The 18172-nt window shown below is 41.1% G+C and overlaps 1 protein-coding gene across 1 annotated transcript in view; it reads left to right on the plus strand.

Moving 5' to 3' along the window:
* Window positions 1-18172, plus strand: part of LOC129779359 (ALX homeobox protein 1-like) — an 85496-nt gene that overhangs the window by 41667 nt on the left and 25657 nt on the right. The window contains exons 4-5 of the mRNA XM_055786777.1: window positions 788-1071; window positions 12926-12983. Coding sequence (XP_055642752.1) covers window positions 788-1071; window positions 12926-12983 — 342 coding nt within the window. The remainder of the gene's footprint in view (window positions 1-787; window positions 1072-12925; window positions 12984-18172) is intronic.

Here is an 18172-nt window from a genome sequence, read left to right on the forward strand (position 1 = left end):
ACAGGAAAAAAAAGTCCAGCACCAGCATAACTTGTAATTGAGATACCACCGAATTTCACCCAGCAGCATATTGTTTTAACTTTTTCATGAAGAGTACGAGAACTGCTCTCGTAACGAACAGCGGGATATTTTCCCCGTTTTCAATGGTACTAGCTTTTATCAAGCATTGCGTGAAATAGTCTTACCTTCAACTCTCGAATTCAACCCCTCGTTTTTAACCCCGCGAATGTGCCATTCCACATGAAAGGGGAGGGGGGGCAGAGTTTGAGCGGAAACGGGAAATCACATCCAAAATGCACCCTCTCTTGGAACAGGGAAGCGGCAAAGTTTAGACTATTATTGCGTTAAATTGATACAAATTGCATTACAAATAATAATGAATAAAAGATTTGTATTGCCGGGCGTTGGGATGCTGAAATTGAGCGTAGATTTAATCTGAAGCCGTCGTTTTCTTTGCGCCATACATTGCGAGCAGCAAGGCTGGAGTTCAAGTTGAAATGTCTGATTAGACATTTCTCACAACGTGCATGGTGTTGGCACTCTTTTGGTTTCTTTTAAATCAATTATCCAATGCTTCGTTTGTAATTATTTGCTAGGAATTATGATCTTTCACATACATAGGAACGAAACGTCTAGATAATTAATGATCTTTATCATCTAACCTGATTTCTGCGGTTAGAACTTTGGAAAAATGAATGATTATCGCTATGAAATTACCGCTTCTTCTACTCACAGTAATCATTAATCACCGGTTTCCGTTTCGTTTCACTCCAAATATCTGTGGCAGACAAACGGGACACAATTTCCCCGGATGATCACCACGATGACTCGAATGACCCAAATAGTGCGTCCGAAGACAAGCTAAAGTCATCGCCGGGACCCACGGATTCAGCTCTCGGTAGCCACGGGTTGTCCAATCTAGCCAACAACAAGCAGCGTCGATCCCGCACTAATTTCACCCTGGAGCAGCTGAACGAGCTGGAACGGCTGTTCGAGGAAACCCATTACCCGGATGCGTTCATGAGGGAGGAACTTAGCCAGCGGCTGGGATTGAGCGAGGCGAGGGTTCAAGTGAGTATATACGGAGTGCTTCTTTCAATTTTACACTTGTAAATGGCAATCAGATTTTATTGAGTGGTTGTAACATTATATCACACTTACCTTAAAGCCTGGAAAAAGGGTGCTGGAAATCGATTTTTTATGAACCACTTTAACAAATTAAGTGGCGGGTTTCACAGGGGATGTTTTCAATAGGCATTTAACCGTATCAGTTTGAATAAATTTTGTATGCGTGATGTGTGTTTCATTGAAAAGCATATGTTGGAATAGTTCAATTTCAACAATCACAATACGAATCGGTCAATGGAATTTCATCGCTGTTCTAATATTACCACAATATGACGTTTTCCAACTAAGAAATTTGTTTGAAGCATTCAATAGTTAGACACCTGAGTTTTTAAAATTGTTAATGCTTGGAACATTCCGTAATCATATATAGAGCTATTTGAGGTTCAGCAAATAGGGTCCCATTGGGTGGCAGTTTTCAAACTCAGGTGTCATCCAATTTGTGATTAACATGGCTCGTTGGTCAACAAAACACACCTCCTGAACTATTTAGGCTTGTTATCGTGTTCTTGGATAGACGTCGAATGGACGTCTCTTCGAAAATCTGCTCTTGCATCCATGTACAGGTAGACTACGACGAATAGTTCGAATATTTCCCGACTATTTGCTACTGACTTGAAGGCAGATTCTTTGCCTGTGGCTGCAATCAATGTGTCTAAATGAGGAGATATATTACATGCATTGGTAATAAAGACACTTTATCCCATTTGTTTATTTATTTAAGCTCATTAGCATTTTAGTTGTAACAGAGCCGGATTTGAATCGTATACATGTTTTATGTTATTTTTATTTATTTACTATGACTCTACATCCCAATGAGATTAGATTCACTACATTTCGCCAATAAACCCGATCCATGGCTGCAGTTCTTCAACTCCCGGCTGCCCCGATTCTTACCAAGTTCTGCTCCACCTGGTCCAACCACCTCGCTCGCTGGGCTCCTCTCCTTCTTGTTCCTACCGGATTCGATGCGAACACCATCTTTGCAGGGCTGCTGTCCGGCAATCATGCAACATGCCCTGCCCATCGCACTCGTCCAGCCTTGGCGACTTTCTGAATGCTGGGTTCGCAGTAGAGTTGCGCCAGTTCGTGGTTTATTCTCCTTCTCCATACTCCGTTTGCCTGTACACAATCGTATATTGTTCTGAGAACTAGGCGTTCGAAAACACCCAGCGCTTGTGTCCAAGCTTCGTGCCCATAGAGAACAACCGGTCGAATTAGGGACTTGTACATGGTACATTTCGTACGGGGCCGGAATTTGTTGGACCTCAAGGATTCGCGGAGCCGATAGTAACACGAATTCCATTGACTATGCGTCTTCGAATTTCACGGCTGTTGTTGTCAGTTGTTATCAACGAGCCAAGGTAGACAAATTCCTCTATCACCTCGAACTCGTCGTCGTCGATCACAACACTACTATCAAGAAGAACTCTGTTGCGATCAGTCCTCCTGCTAGCATGTATTTAGTCTTAGACGCATTGATCCCAAGCCCAATCAGCACTGCTTCGTGTTTCAGTCAGGTATTCAAGTCGGCTACCGTCGCATGTGTTCTTCCGATTATGTCCACGTCGTCGGCGAAGCAGATAAACTGACTAGACTTGTTGAAAATCGTGCCCCGCATGTTGAAGTCCGCTCCCCGCATAACACCTTCCAGCACCACGTTGTAGAGCAATCAGTCTTGTCAGCTTTCGGGGAAAGCCGTGTTCGTCCATGATCCTCCATAGCTGTCGTCGGTCGATTGTATCATATGCGGCCTTGACGTCAATGAAGATGTGGTGCGTAGTGGCCTGACACTCGCGGCACTTTTGGAGGATCTGCCACAGTATAAAAATCTGGTCAGTCGTCGAGCAACCGGGTATGAATCCGGCCTGATAACTTCCCACAAATTTACTTACTTTTGGCGATAGACGGCGGAAGAGGATCTGAGACAGAATTTTGTAGGCACCATCAGGATTGTAATGGCACGATAGTTTCCACAATCCAGCTTGTCACCTTTTTTACATATGGGGCAGATTACCCTTTCCTTCCACTTTTCCGGTATCAACCGTTGCATACACTCTACAAGATTTCCCGGACCTCCCTTTAAGAGCTCCGCTACGAGGCTATCCTTATCAGCTGCTTTGTTGTTCTTTAGCTGATTAATGGCCTCCTTAACTTTACCCAGCGTCGGGGGTGGTACGTCGTCGTTGTTCACTGCACCGGTGTAGTCCTCTTCAACGCGGTCTTGGTCTCCTGTCTGCGCGCTGTTCAGGTGTTCATCGTAGTGCTGCCTCCACCTTTCGATCACCTCGCGTTCGTTCGTCAAGATGCCTCCTTCCTTGTTTCTGCGCATTTCGGCTCGCGGCACAAAGCCTTTGTGCGAGGCGTTTAGTTTCATGAAGTACTTCCGCGATTCTCGAGAACGGTAAAGCAGCTCCATCTCCTCACACTCTGTCTCTTCTAGGCGGCGCTTTTTTCCCCGAAAGAGTTGTGCCTTCGCTTCAGTTTGTATCGTTCCACGTTTTGTCGAGTCATTCGTTGCAGTATGGCTGCGCGTACTGCATCCTTCTCGTTCAGGAGCGCTCGGTACTCGTCGTCAAACCATTCGTTCCGTTGTCCATGTTGTTCATACCCGATGACGGTCTCTTCTGCGATGCCAACTGCTGCTTTTAAGGTGCTCCAGTATTCATCGAGGGGAGCAGAATTCAGTTCGTCTACCCAAGGTAACGCAGCTTCAAGACGCTGCGAGTATGTTGCAGCAAAGTTCGGCTCCTGCAGTCGTCGTAGGTGGTACCGTGGTGAGCGCTGGTGTCTTATTTATGTTATTGAGGACTGACAGTTCAGAACGCAGTTTGACCATAACCAGGTAGTGGTCTGAATCGATGTTAGCGCCACGATAGGTTCTGACGTCGATGGTATCCGAGAAGTGCCGACCGTCAATCAAAACGTGGTCAATTTGTGTTTCTGTTTGCTGTGGTGATCTCCAGGTGTAACGGTATTGCAGGCTTTGCTGGAAGAAGGTGCTACGTATGGCCATGTTCTTGGAGGCAGCGAAGTCGATAAGTCTTAGGCCGTTTTCGTAGGTTCACTGATGGGCATTGAACCTGCCAATTAACGGTCTGAACTCCTCCTCTTGGCCGATCAGATTGTTCAAATCACCGATGACAATTTTGATGTCGTGTTTTGGGCAGCAATCGTATTCAAGTTCTAGCTGCGCGTAGAATTCTTCTTAATCTTCATTGGTGCTAGCTAGATGGAGGCTGTGGACGTTAATAATGCTGATATTAAAGAAGTGGCCTCGCATCCTCAGTATGCACATTCTTTCGTTGATCGGCCACCAGCCAATTTATCCCTTTTCTGCGTCTTCCCCATCACAATGAAAGCTATACCCAGCTCGTGTGTGTTGCCGCAGCTCTGGTAGTTGGTATACCCACTCTTGGAACGATCGCACTATCGAATCTTTCCAGCACACCTCCTGCAGCGCTACGATGTTGAAATTGCGGGCTTAATGTTGCTTTGTGCAAATGTGAGAGATTTCACACGTGGAAGAAATCTGTACCAATCTGTACTTTTTGACGAAAATCTGCACCCTGTACCGTACAGAATCTGTACCGAAAATAATTAAATGATCTGTACCTGTCCAGATAAATCTGTAAGTGTGGCAACACTGTCTGTACCATTGCATATGATACATTATACAGCAGCCATTTAGGCGTAAGAGTGTTCATTCTGTTCTTTCATTGTTCAGTTAGGCGGCTTGCACACCGGAGTAAAGGCGATGATGCATGCTACAAGTCAACGTTCTTGCTTCTTTGAGTGTATCATTTTACGATATAATTGGTCTCGAATCAAGGCCGGCTGGAATGCAAAGCTGTTTTACACGACCACGCTATCCACATGCGTGATAATATTGCACCTGATTATAAAATGAAGTTGGAAAGTGTTTTCTAAGAATGAAAAGGAGAATATGAAGGAGATCAATATCTATCTTGGTCTGGGCCGTGTATGTGGCAAAGTATGCGGAAAGCTTATTTGTCTTTTGTTTCGCCCGCTCGTATTGCTGTCCCATATATATTATACAAATGCTTACCAGTATTTGAGAGTCATGACATTTTCTGTTAGGTTTAGACTCATTTAAAGTTATAAATCGGGATGACAAAACATGAGCTAAAAACCGATATTGGGTGTAGATTCTATCGCTTATTATCCATCCATTTTTCGATGGATTTAAATTTGCATATGTTGCTCAGCACTCAAACATATGTTGCTCAGCACTCAAACATATGTTAAGCAGATTATTTGCATAGTGTCAGGCGTTTTTGTTGCTTTGGTATTCGAAGCACAACAAAATATGTTACCTGTTGCATATTGCGTATTGCAGCTTACTAGTTGCTTATTGCTCCGGTGTGCGAGCTGCCCAGACCACCGGGCAACGGAGACAGTTGGTATGATCATTGTTGTGTTATTTATAGCACAACAGCCCGATGTTTCTTGCAGAGCAGAGCAGTTCAGATCTGAATCGACCTAGTAGTTCAAAAGTTATAAATTTTTGAAAAAAAAAATTTTTTTCAAAGAAAAGGAAGAATAATATTTCTCGGACTATCGCACAGTGGGGAATTGCAGGCCATCAGGCAAAATATGAAAATTGTCTCAGCTGTAATATTTTTCTTTTCTTGCTATAATATTCAAGTGCTTAACCCTTTCGCGTCGTCTATAGACGACATCAGGATGATACTACATATGGATCACACCAGCGCGATACGCATACTTTTCGGCGCAGTGCTCCGTTCAGCGGTAGCACTCCGACTGAGCACACTGCCGTAGTGAAAGGGTTAAATCCCAAGTTTGGGCGCAATATCATGAAATCAGTTTTTTCAGGTTTTTTTTTAATTAATTTAAAAATTAATTGGGTTTTTTTTTGAAGTCAAAGGGAAAGTTGTTCGAAAAACTATACAAAATACATCTCTTTCGTTAGATATTGTAAAAATTGATTAGATTAGGCGCAACAAAAAGAAATTATTGAAAAAAGGGATTTTTTGTAGAAAACCAGATTAAAACTTTTGTTGCCGCAGTTGTGACGCTGCCACGGTTGTGACTATATGCAAAATTTAGGTAAAAACATAAGCTTTCAAATGAACACTGTAGCGCAAAACTGTGCAAATTGCGATAGCAATTTTTTTACTATTTTTTTTAATATTGAAGTTTTATCTAGAATTTAATTGAATCGAAACCATAATAATCCATTGACTGACTGATGATGAATCAGAGAGGTTTTAAACTTTTCAATTCATTCGTCTCTAAACCATTGATGAAAATTTTTGTATGACAGTAATTTGTAGAGGATAAAATATAAATTTCGCAAAATTTAGAGTTTGATAAATTTCCCATGGAAAGAGATTATATTAGCTTACTTGCAAAAAAGTTATGCGCCCTTGCGAGCGGCCTTCCGGCAGTCGATCTTCCTCGATTTTCCTCTCTAGCATCCTTTGGGGCTTCTTGTCGCTCAGGGTCGTCGGCCACCCGGAACCGGGCATTTTTTCGATGCGCTGATTGTTGTCCAATAATGCCAAGATGTTGTAGATGACGGAACGGGCGTATCCGGCGTCCACAAAGTGCCGCACGATGTTCGTTTTCGACGCGGTGGGGTACCGTTCTTTAAACGCGCACACTTCCGAACGGAGTAGCTTCACTGTTTTCGCCATCACGGCTAGAGTACGACTGACAGAGCTGTCAATTTTTTTTTTGCTGACTCATGGGTTACTATGATTGATGCTGCATGGGTAGTTTCGTCAGTACGTGTGAAGGTAAACCCATGAAAAATCGGCATTTTTTGTCCATTTTGACATAGGATTATGTCTTTGATTTATATATAGGGGGGTCACTTCACGAAAAATGTAACGATTCATAAAGAGTTTTCAAACGCATATTACTCAAAATTGTTATTGCGACATATGTTGTGTTATATACCATTAGACAGGAAATTCATCTAGCAATTCGTTTTGCTTAACACATGAATAAAGTAAAAAAAGTTAACAATTGGCGATTAAAATGAGTATGTTTTCTTTCGATTGCACTAACCACTCGCTTTCCTCCCCGACGCCACGAGCAATCTTTTTGCCTAAATTTGGGCGTTAGCTTACAATGTGAGTTAATGCGTATGATGAATTATTCTCCATTTACCGATAATAGGCATTGATCAGTGATTATATTGTATGTAGCCCAATCATTTCGAGCCCAATTCACGTCTTTACCGTGTAGGTCTTGCTACTAACAATTCATGTAATTGTGGTCCAGGGTGTCATAATATCGAGTATTGTGTGGTATCGAATAAAAGTGCGACCGATTTAAACATGTGTTATCTCACTATATAGACACCGCAGACGTACCTTTAGTTGAGTCGACATAACGACGGTGTAAGAGTCCGACGCCGCACACACTGTTGCTTAGCAACCGTTGGCCCTCGACTTCACATTAACCATCAACCAGCACGAGGTAAGACGTCCCTGCATTAATAAAGTTATGCTGGGTGATTCCCGAATAATATCATACTCGAGAAACGCACAATTATGTTGTTTAATTGTGTAGAAAATGCAATTAATGAATTTAACTGGCTGCTGATTTAGAAGATCGAAAGGGTATACTCATGCATATCAGATAATGATAGCTTGAGTAGTCGCGATCCAAATATTATGCTTCCCATATATGTCTTTCTAAGAAATCCGCTACACTTCCTTGAATGCACATGCCCATTCTCCGGCCCTATTCCAGAAAACGAGACGAGCAGACGAGCGCTCGTCTCGTTTGTTCTCGTATTCCAGAAGCCGAGCTCAACTAAAAACAGACGAGTAACTCGTCTGGCTCGACGACCGTTTGGCCGCGCTCGTCGATGAATCAGTTGAATCGTCTAGTTTGTTTGATGTGTTTGTTCACCTTGTTGATTGAAAGCATCGGTATTCTTCTGCTCCGCCTTTATCTTCAAAAAATGTTCCACGGCTAAACTAGTATGACATAAGCAATGTATGTTTTCAACTGCTATCATCAAATTCAGTTCTGTAATTGCAAGATTTTACAGATTTTCAAATGGGCGTCTTCCAAACAACACAACCAAATGTAAACATTGAATTCATATCCAGGGATGCTAGATGACTGTTTTGAATATATTAACACGGCACGAAAAGGGTTTTCACATATTGAACGAAAATGAGTAATTCAAAACAACTGCTTTATTGGAAATACATATATATATATATAAATATATATATATATATATATATATATATATATATATATATATATATATATATATATATATATATAGATTTAAAACTTTCCTTGATAAATCGTTGATTAGGTGAACAAACATTGGCCCCAATAAATCCATAACAAAACGTCTGAGTGATGAAACCATATGATCGAGGAAAAATATCAATGAAACCAAAAGATATATGTAACTTATTCCGTTTTGTTGTGTTTTTTTAATATTTTGGCATTGAGAAAAGAGTTTCGATTGATCAATTTCAAAACTGTTTGTTGTTTTTCTCATGTTTTCTCATCTGACATCACTGATCATACCGAGAAAAACTGACTGAAGTCTCTCCAGTCTACCAAATAAAACATTTCAATGAAACTCGTGTACTGGAATGTGATATTTTGCTCGTTTTGCTCGACAGTGACTGAAGCCGGGACGAGACGAGACGAATTGCTCGTCTCGTTTTCTGGAATAGGGCCCTCCTTTTCCTTTGCTATATATAAGCAGAACTTAGCACCCAATGAGATCAATTCACTACACCATCTACATGAACTTCCCAAGTGAGCACTCATGGCCATAAAATACTCGATATACATCACCTGACTATAAAGTTATCACAAACAATGTTCCGGACAACGTGGCGACGAAGGAAAAAATATAGTATAAAGGGTGTGTCACATCAAATTGCATCACGGAAAAAACGCTGTAGAAATTCGCCCAGTAGACCGATCCTTTTGAAATTTTTAGACAGTAAAAAAAAACTATTAAACAACTTTTGGCATTTTCTTTTTATTCATACTTCGAGCCCAAGCCCGTATGCTCGCACCTTCCTCTTTACCCCGTCTATAGGGTTCTGTACAACATCAGGTTGTAGTTTTTTTTGAACAGAAATCCATTTTCTCTTGAAGTCCGCCTCCGATTTGACAACTTTTGGGTTCTTCCGGAGGGCCTGCTTCATAATATTGAAGCGAATATTGGGCGAAGCTCCGGCGCTTTGGGCGGGCTCATTTCCTCTGGCACGAAGGTGACCCCGTTGGCTTCGTACCACTCCAACACGTCCTTTGAATAGTGGAACGAAGCGAGATCCGGCCAGAAGATGGTCGGGCCCTCGTGCTGCTTCAATAGTGGTAGTAAGCGCTTCTGTAGGCACTCCTTAAGGTAAACCTGCCCGTTTACCGTGCCGGTCATCACGAAGGGGGCGCTCCGCTTTCCGCAAGAGCAGATCGCTTGCCACACCATGTACTTTTTGGCAAACTTGTATAGTTTCTGCTTGCGAATCTCCTCCGGAACGCTGAATTTGTCCTCTGCGGAGAAGAACGACAGGCCCGGCAGCTGACGAAAGTCCGCTTTGACGTAGGTTTCGTCGTCCATTACCAGGCAATGCGGCTTCGTCAGCATTTCGGTGTACAGCTTCCGGGCTCGCGTCTTCCCCACCATGTTTTGCCTTTCGTCGCGGTTAGGAGCCTTCTGAACCTTGTATGTACGCAGGCCCTCCCGCTGCTTGGTCCGCTGGACGAATGAACTTGACAAATTCAGCTTATTGGCCACATCCCGGACCGAACTTCTCGGATCACGTCTAAACTGCTTAACTACGCGCTTGTGATCTTTTTCACTGACGGAGCATCCATTTTTGCCGTTCTTCACCTTCCGGTCGATGGTTAGGTTCTCGAAGTATCATTTTAGTACTCTGCTGACCGTGGATTGGACGATTCCCAGCATCTTACCGATGTCCCGATGTGACAACTCCAGATTCTCGAAATGAGTGCACAGGATTAATTCACGACGCTCTTTTTCGTTCGACGACATTTTTCCAAATTTACGAAAAATTGACAGTGAAGCATGGCCAACGTGATCTATACACTCTTATCTGATAATAAGCGAAAGCTGAAGATATAATTCCTAAAAATTAAATTTCTACAGCGTTTTTTCCGTGATGCAATTTGATGTGACACACCCTTTATTTCTGTAGTCATAGATTTATTTGACTTAGGCTTATATTTATGTGGATCTTAGCTATTTAGACTTGTGTTTAAAATGATACATGATGACTTTTATCTTCTTCTGCATAATTGAATAAAAAGAAGGAAAGGGTAGTAATGGCTTTAATGGTATTTTTGTGTACATGTTTGAACAGAATGTGGTTCCGGATTCTACCACGTTATCTCATCTAACCCGTTTAAAAGATACAAGTTCATGCAGGAAACGGTTTTTTCAGGGCTTTCATTTGATGTATGAAAAGAGAAAAAATTACAGATTTTGAGCAATAAAAAACTCTATTCAAATGCAATTACTTTTTTTAATTCTTCTTCTTTAATGGCACTAACGTTCCTAGAGGATCAACGTAGTATTACTTGCGTCATTTTATTAGTACTTAGTTGAGATTTCTATGCCAAATAACACGCCTTGAATGCCTTCTGAGTGGCAAGCTCTAGAATACGCGTGATCACAATGCAAGTCGGAGGAAATTTCTTTGACGAAAAATTCCCCCGACCAGAACGGGAATCGAACCCGAACACCCGGCATGTTAGTTATGACGCTAACCACTCGGCCAAGGGAGCACCTTTTTTTAATACGAACCTTATTCATCATAATGAAGTTGTGCTTGCCGTACATGATGAGGGCAATAACAGGGTTGCAGACCCCGTGCAACTGACAGCTTTGGCGGTACAACGGTTGCAGTTGAAACAGTGAACGCAAAAACGATATTTCGACCAGCGACGTAGAGAAGCCAATATTTTCCAAGTCGGTGACCTTGTTTTGATGGAAAAGGACCACTTTCAACTAGGAGGCAGTCACATGCTGGAGCCGTGATATAAAGGACCATATGTTATCGTGAAAATATTGGGGAACGATCGTTATCAAATTGAAAACCTACCAGAGCAGAGCGAATGTCATTTCTCAAAGAATTATCAGATCTCGAACTGATGGAAGATATGGAAAGCGACGATGAACAGTCTGGTGATTCAACGGAGGATGCAGAGGACAGCGAGTAAATCAACGCACATCGTGTAAAGCTTGATGCTCGAGTGTAAAGAATAATTAATGAATCCCATTTGAATTCCTGGTTCATTCTCATTTTGTTCCTTTTTCTGTATACTCCACTTATATATTTTAGAATTTAGTAGATAAAGAGCTATTCATGAGTACACACGTCTTTTACTTATTCGTTAGATTGAAGAAATCCTATCGAGACTACACATTTTCCGTAGACTAACACCCCTATACAGAATTCAAAGACGTAGTCCTACGTCAAAACAAGAGAAGAAAAATGTCATGATTTTGATAGTTTCTGATAGTTTGAGTCCTGGAACTTATTAGATACACTGTGTAATATAATATATGTTGCACATTCAACGATGTTTCAAATATCTACGAATAATGTCCTGTAATCGAGCAAACAAGAAACGTTAATGAAGTCTGATGTACTTTGAATTCATTGCAACACGTAAATATCATAAGGACCTCAAACGACCTCTATTGCTATTCATACAGATATCACATTTGCTACAAAACAGGATTATCATCGCGAAAACAATCCTTTCTCCCGATCTCGGAACCGAATTCCTCCACTTGCCGTGCTTTTGCGTTCCATCCGATGCTCATTACGATAAAGTTATCACATTATCTCTGTTTTTCTCGCATTTTCTGGCCTTCTCATCGTCCCTCCGCACTTCTTCGACAAGAGCGCGCCATCATTAACCAAATCACACTCGTGTAAAAAGAGCCATTCAATTAAATTAATTTGCGCAACATTATGTAGTGTATTTGGCGCGTTACGTAAATCGGACATTAATTTTCCACTAATTGATTGGATTGCTGTTCCTTTCTCTCGGGCACTGGTTTTATCTATCTTCCTGGAAGCACTTTTATATCTCGATTTTGTCGCCGTCACCGTTATTGTTGTTGTTGTTATTCAAGGGGAACAACTTCGTCGGTCGCGTCAGTAAAATCCCTTCGGAATCCATCCCCCGAAGATGAGGCGCAACCTCCCCCAGTAGAAGGTGTGTGTGTGTGTGTATATGGGATTATTTACTATCCTGCGATGAAATTGCCATTTTTATTCTTCTCTTTTGGTGTGAAATGATTTTGTGTAATAAGAAGTTTGCTACTGCAGGAAAAAAACACTTTTCCCCTTAACGGAGATGGTCGTTTATCTCTCGCGTGTTATGTTTCTCGCAATTAGGTGAATTATAGTGACCGCTTTGGTCGGGATGCCAGCGAGAATATAGCGTCGTGGGGTGTATACTTGACCGTTTGTAACCGGTGATGAACAAAGGAATCAAGTTTGAAGCAATTTATATCAATTTCGCTTCTGGCTGCTAAATTAACTGTGAGTTATGGTCCAACGAGGATCATAACTCGTGCCTTGGCTTGCCTAAGGTTTCAGAAGTTAGGAATGGTGCGTAACTTTGAGCTATGCTACACACTAGGATAACGTAAATTTATGTTCAATCTCGAACTGCTAAGTGGTTGAGTTAAATGAGTTAATTTTTTCCTAAATGAAAAAAGCCCTTTATCTAGCAAACAACGAAAATTACGACATTATTAAAAGATTTATTTTATTCTTTCAAGGTTTGGTTTCAAAATAGACGGGCCAAATGCCGGAAGCATGAGAATCAGCTGCATAAAGGTAAGCCAATTGTGCTAATTTCCACTGCAATTCCATTATTTGAAATCAGTTCATTAAGTATTCAAATAACATAAGGCTAATTCGATTAGTGATAGGGAATTTGCTAATCGTAGATTTGAAAAAAACCGGCTACACTCCGCACCCCTTTTTCGATCAAAACAACCGTATAATATCCACTCACACGTGCCTCTCCGACGCCATTTTACGTCCCTTTTTTCGCCGATTGCAAAAGTAAACATTCTATATTTCGAATCCGATAAATTTATTAGCGAGAATTTATGTTTATTCATCTAAACACCACTCGAAATTTTACGCCAATTTTGCCTTTTTTTCGTGAACCAGCTATAAATTTAACTGTTGCCTCCGTTCCCGCCGGCGAAAGCCTCATAAGGCCCACCGCAGAGGCCATGTCAGAAGGCATGAGCGTAAAGCCAAAGGGGTTCCGCTCGTGTCGGCAACCGCAGAAGATTGAATAAATAAAATCACTTGCCCACCCCACCCCAAATTTGACTTCACACTGAGAAAGAAAAAAAAATGGGATGGGTAGAGTGCGCATATGCTAAATTTCTATACATGTGCGTACGTTTCAACCCGATTTATCCCCCAAAAATATGTATACATTCCCCGTCCGTATTTATTCGACTCGAGTTGTCATCAATTTGGAGTGTAATCTAATTTTGATCCCCAATGGAAATTCCAACATATTTTGACCCTCGGTTTTCAACGATGATTTGGAACCGAGAAAAAGTAATTGGAAGATGAATCACACATGTTTTGCACTGAATATAGATTCCGACTTGTTAATTATTTTGATTTGGATAGACTTGACAATGAGTGTTTTCTATTTAAAAATTACGAAAGACATGTTTTTTGTTTATTTTTTTATGGTATAAAATATTTCCAAATTAGGAATTGAATAAAATAATGTTTAGCTACATAGCGTATGCATTACAAAAATGGACTGATTTTAGCGATTTTTCGTGCGATTACCCGGTGGTGAATCATCCTATGCATCTCCAATCGTAGCAGCCCTGTTGCGTAGGGGACGACGGGGTAAGACGGCCACTCTTAGCATAAAGTACAATCAAACACAATTTATACAAAATTGAAGCATTTCATTAGGTCAGCAGGTCATGCTCACACGTTTATGCATTATGCTTTTCTCTCCCAATTCCATTTCGTTTCTGCAGCCGAATTGAATGGAGCATTTGGCAGAAATCAAGGTATCGATAATAAAGGGTGTGTCACAACAAATTGCATCACGGAAAAAACGCTGTAGAAATTCGCCCAGTAGACCGATCCTTTTGAAAATTTTAGACAGTAAAATAAAAACTATTAAACAACTTTTGGCATTTTCTTTTTATTCATACTTCGAGCCCAAGCCCGTATGCTCGCACCTTCCTCTTTACCCCGTCCATAAGGTTCTGTACAACGTCAGGTTGTAGTTTTGACGTGGGACTACGTCTAACCGGAATATATGGGGGGTAAAATGAAAACATAAACACTGAACATGCAGTAAAAAATGCAAGATTTCGAATGCTTATAACTCGAACATTTTCTACTGAATCGGAAAGATGTTTGCATCAATTGATAGGGAATATTTCTACGCTTCTATCGCAAATCATAAAGTGTTATTTTCCATTAGGTAAATAATTGAATAACTGTAAAATGTTAAGCGTTATCTAAACGCCCTTACTGCCTCGTTTTGATTGGCCCGCTTTACGGTTTCCTCAACACAAACATTTCAAAACCAAGCAGCCTTGGGGAAATCGGAAATGCAAATACATGGAAGTAGGGGGAGCTTTTGTTCCCTCCGAAATGTGTTTCCCTAACACAGACTTCAAATCCAAGGAGCGTGGAGAAGTTGGCATTGCAAATACATGCAAGTCGGGGGTATTTTTGTTCCAACTGAAATGTGTTTCCTTAACACAGACTTCAAATCCAAGGAGCTTGGGAAAATTTGCATTGCGAATACATGCAATCGGGGGCATTTTTGTTCCGACTGAAATTTATTTCCTTAACACAGACTTCTTATCCATGGAGCGAGGGGAAATTGGCATTGCAAATACATGCAAGTCGAGGGCATTTTTGTTCCGACTAAACTATGTTTCCTCAACACAGGCTTCAAAACTAAGGTGTCTAGGAAAATTGGGATTGCAAATTCATTCAGGTCGGAAGTATTTTCGTTCCGACTGAAATCGGATTACCTATAAAGACTTCTAAACCAAGGTGTCTGGGGAAATCGGCATTGAAAATACATTGTGCAGACTAGAATGCGTTACCCTAACACGGTCTTCTAAACTTAGGTACCTGGTAAGATCGTGCAGACACTAGAGACATTGCATTTGTTCAAATTTTTTCTCACAACGCAAATATATTGAATCCAATTGAATTCGGAAATTGTTCCATTCAATCAAAAATTCGATCAATACAAACAAATGATTACTAACCTAAGGTAGTCCCACGTCAACCTTGCGGTAATATCATAGATATAACCCACTAATTTTTTTTTTTTGAACAGAAATCCATTTTCTCTTGAAGTCCGCCTCCGATTTGACAACTTTTGGGTTCTTCCGGAGGGCCTGCTTCATAATCGCCCAATATTTCTCTTCTGGGCGAAGCTCCGGCGCGTTGGCCGGGTTCATTTCCTTTGGCACGAAGGTGACCCCGTTGGCTTCGTACCACTCCAACACGTCCTTTGAATAGTGGAACGAAGCGAGATCCGGCCAGAAAATGGTCGGGCCCTCGTGCTGCTTCAATAGTGGTAGTAAGCGCTTATGTAGGCACTCCTTAAGGTAAACCTGCCCGTTTACCGTGCCGGTCATCACGAAGGGGGCGCTCCGCTTTCCGCAAGAGCTGATCGCTTGCCACACCATGTACTTTTTGGCAAACTTGGATAGTTTCTGCTTGCGAATCTCCTCCGGAACGCTGAATTTGTCCTCTGCGGAGAAGAACAACAGGCCCGGCAGCTGACGAAAGTCCGCTTTGACGTAGGTTTCGTCGTCCATTACCAGGCAATGCGGCTTCGTCAGCATTTCGGTGCACAGCTTCCGGGCTCGCGTCTTCCCCACCATGTTTTGCCTTTCGTCGCGGTTAGGAGCCTTCTGAACCTTGTATGTACGCAGGCCCTCCCGCTGCTTGGTCCGCTGGACGAATGAACTTGACAAATTCAGCTTATTGGCGACATCCCGGACCGAACTTCTCGGATCACGTCTAAACTGCTTAACTACGCGCTTGTGATCGTTTTCACTGACGGAGCATCCATTTTTGCCGTTCTTCACCATCCGGTCGATGGTTAGGTTCTCGAAGTATCGTTTTAGTACTCTGCTGACCGTGGATTGGACGATTCCCAGCATCTTACCGATATCCCGATGTGACAACTCCGGATTCTTGAAATGAGTGCACAGGATTAATTCACGACGCTCTTTTTCGTTCGATGACATTTTTCCAAATTTACGAAAAATTGACAGTGAAGCATGGCCAACGTGATCTATACACTCTTATCTGATTATAAGCGAAAGCAGAAGATATAATTCCTAAAAATTAAATTTCTACAGCGTTTTTTCCGTGATGCAATTTGAGGTGACACACCCTTTAATTCGATACCGATGGGTACCATTGACTATGGATTTGATAGTGAAGAATACGAAATGTTTGATATTGTGTAGTGGATTTCTCTACATATCGAAGAAATCACATTGATGAAAGCAGCGTTATGAAATTATTTGTGAACGAACGCCGCAATCGATCGTCGTTTCCAATTGTTGGGAAGGTGTAATTGCGAGGTGGCATCCATTTCGTCTTCAAGCTCATTCTCAAGCTCATTCAAGTAATAATTCTGCTCCGGATCAACGAAATAGTATGATAATCATTTCATACAAAAGATAAAATGTCCAAGAGTTATATGGTTGCTACTTATTGACTCGAAACATTGTTTCAATAATTTGAGAACAGGCTATTGAAATCACACAAATCCGTATATAAGCTGGCGTTCGCTCGGAAATTCATTTAGTTGTGATTGGAAAGTGACGGGAAGATGGTCTTGCTCGCTCGCTTAACACTCCTATACTCGCGTATAGGTCTTTCAGACCGAAAAATCAATAATTTGTTCATTTTTCAGAAAAATATCAACACTACAACTTTGCGATTCTCTCTAGCTTCGTTATTCGTCGTTCATCATCGTTTAGCGTATATTATGTGTTAGTACAAAGGGGACGTGTGTCACTTTTTTAACACTTTCGGTCTGAGACACCGACGCGAGTACAGGAGTAACTTTTTTGGACAAGTGACTTTTTTCCTATTTTACAATATTGTTCAACAAAATGATTAAATTAATGTTAGTGGCGTGGAATATTTATTGAATATAATGATAAGATCATTACAGGACTATTCTTATTTGATTTTAGTCCTTTTTTTTCATCGGATTGAACGGATTCATATATTAACTATTCGTCGTGAGATTCATACGGGCAAAACGGGTCTCCCAATACAAATGTTTGACTTTCGTATAGTTTCGCTAAAATAATGGTCACACATATACACACTTGTGAAAGAATTGTACTTGTGGAAGAATTGTAAACAGTAAACTTTAAACTAATCAGTGGCTTATGGTTATTTTTTACAGTTACAGTTTCGGGGATATTTTTTAACAATATTGACAAGAAAACAAGAAAAAGAAAAGGAAGTTCCTAAAAATACTTTTATATCATCTTTTATGACCCATCTAAAAAGGCATGAATTCTTAGTTTACCAAGAACCTTCACCAGCTGGTAATTATCTAGAAGGTCGTTATACATTCTTCTCTTCGATAAAATACCCCAAAAAACGCTACAACTGCATGAAATGTAAAAAATATGTTTGTTTTGAGCATGCAGGTATGCTATTTTCTGATTCTTACACCAATGAAACCACAATCGATTAATACGTTTTTCTGTTATATGTTATCTGTCTTTATGCTTTCATGAATTATATTCAGTTGCTTACCTCGTTGATTTTGCACGCGAGTACAGGAGGGTTAAACACTATGCTCTTCTCTCCCAATTCCATTTATTTTCTGCAGCAAAATTGAGTGTACACGTTAAATTTCACCGAACAAATTAGTCTTGTAAGTAAGTTTCTTTGCGAATTAGCGTACTTTTTTTTATCAGTGATTGGTGTCAACACTTAACCATTGCTTGGGCAGTGTTGTT

The sequence above is a fragment of the Toxorhynchites rutilus genome, chromosome 3 (genome assembly GCF_029784135.1).
Source record: "Toxorhynchites rutilus septentrionalis strain SRP chromosome 3, ASM2978413v1, whole genome shotgun sequence".
Classification (NCBI taxonomy): domain Eukaryota; kingdom Metazoa; phylum Arthropoda; class Insecta; order Diptera; family Culicidae; genus Toxorhynchites; species Toxorhynchites rutilus.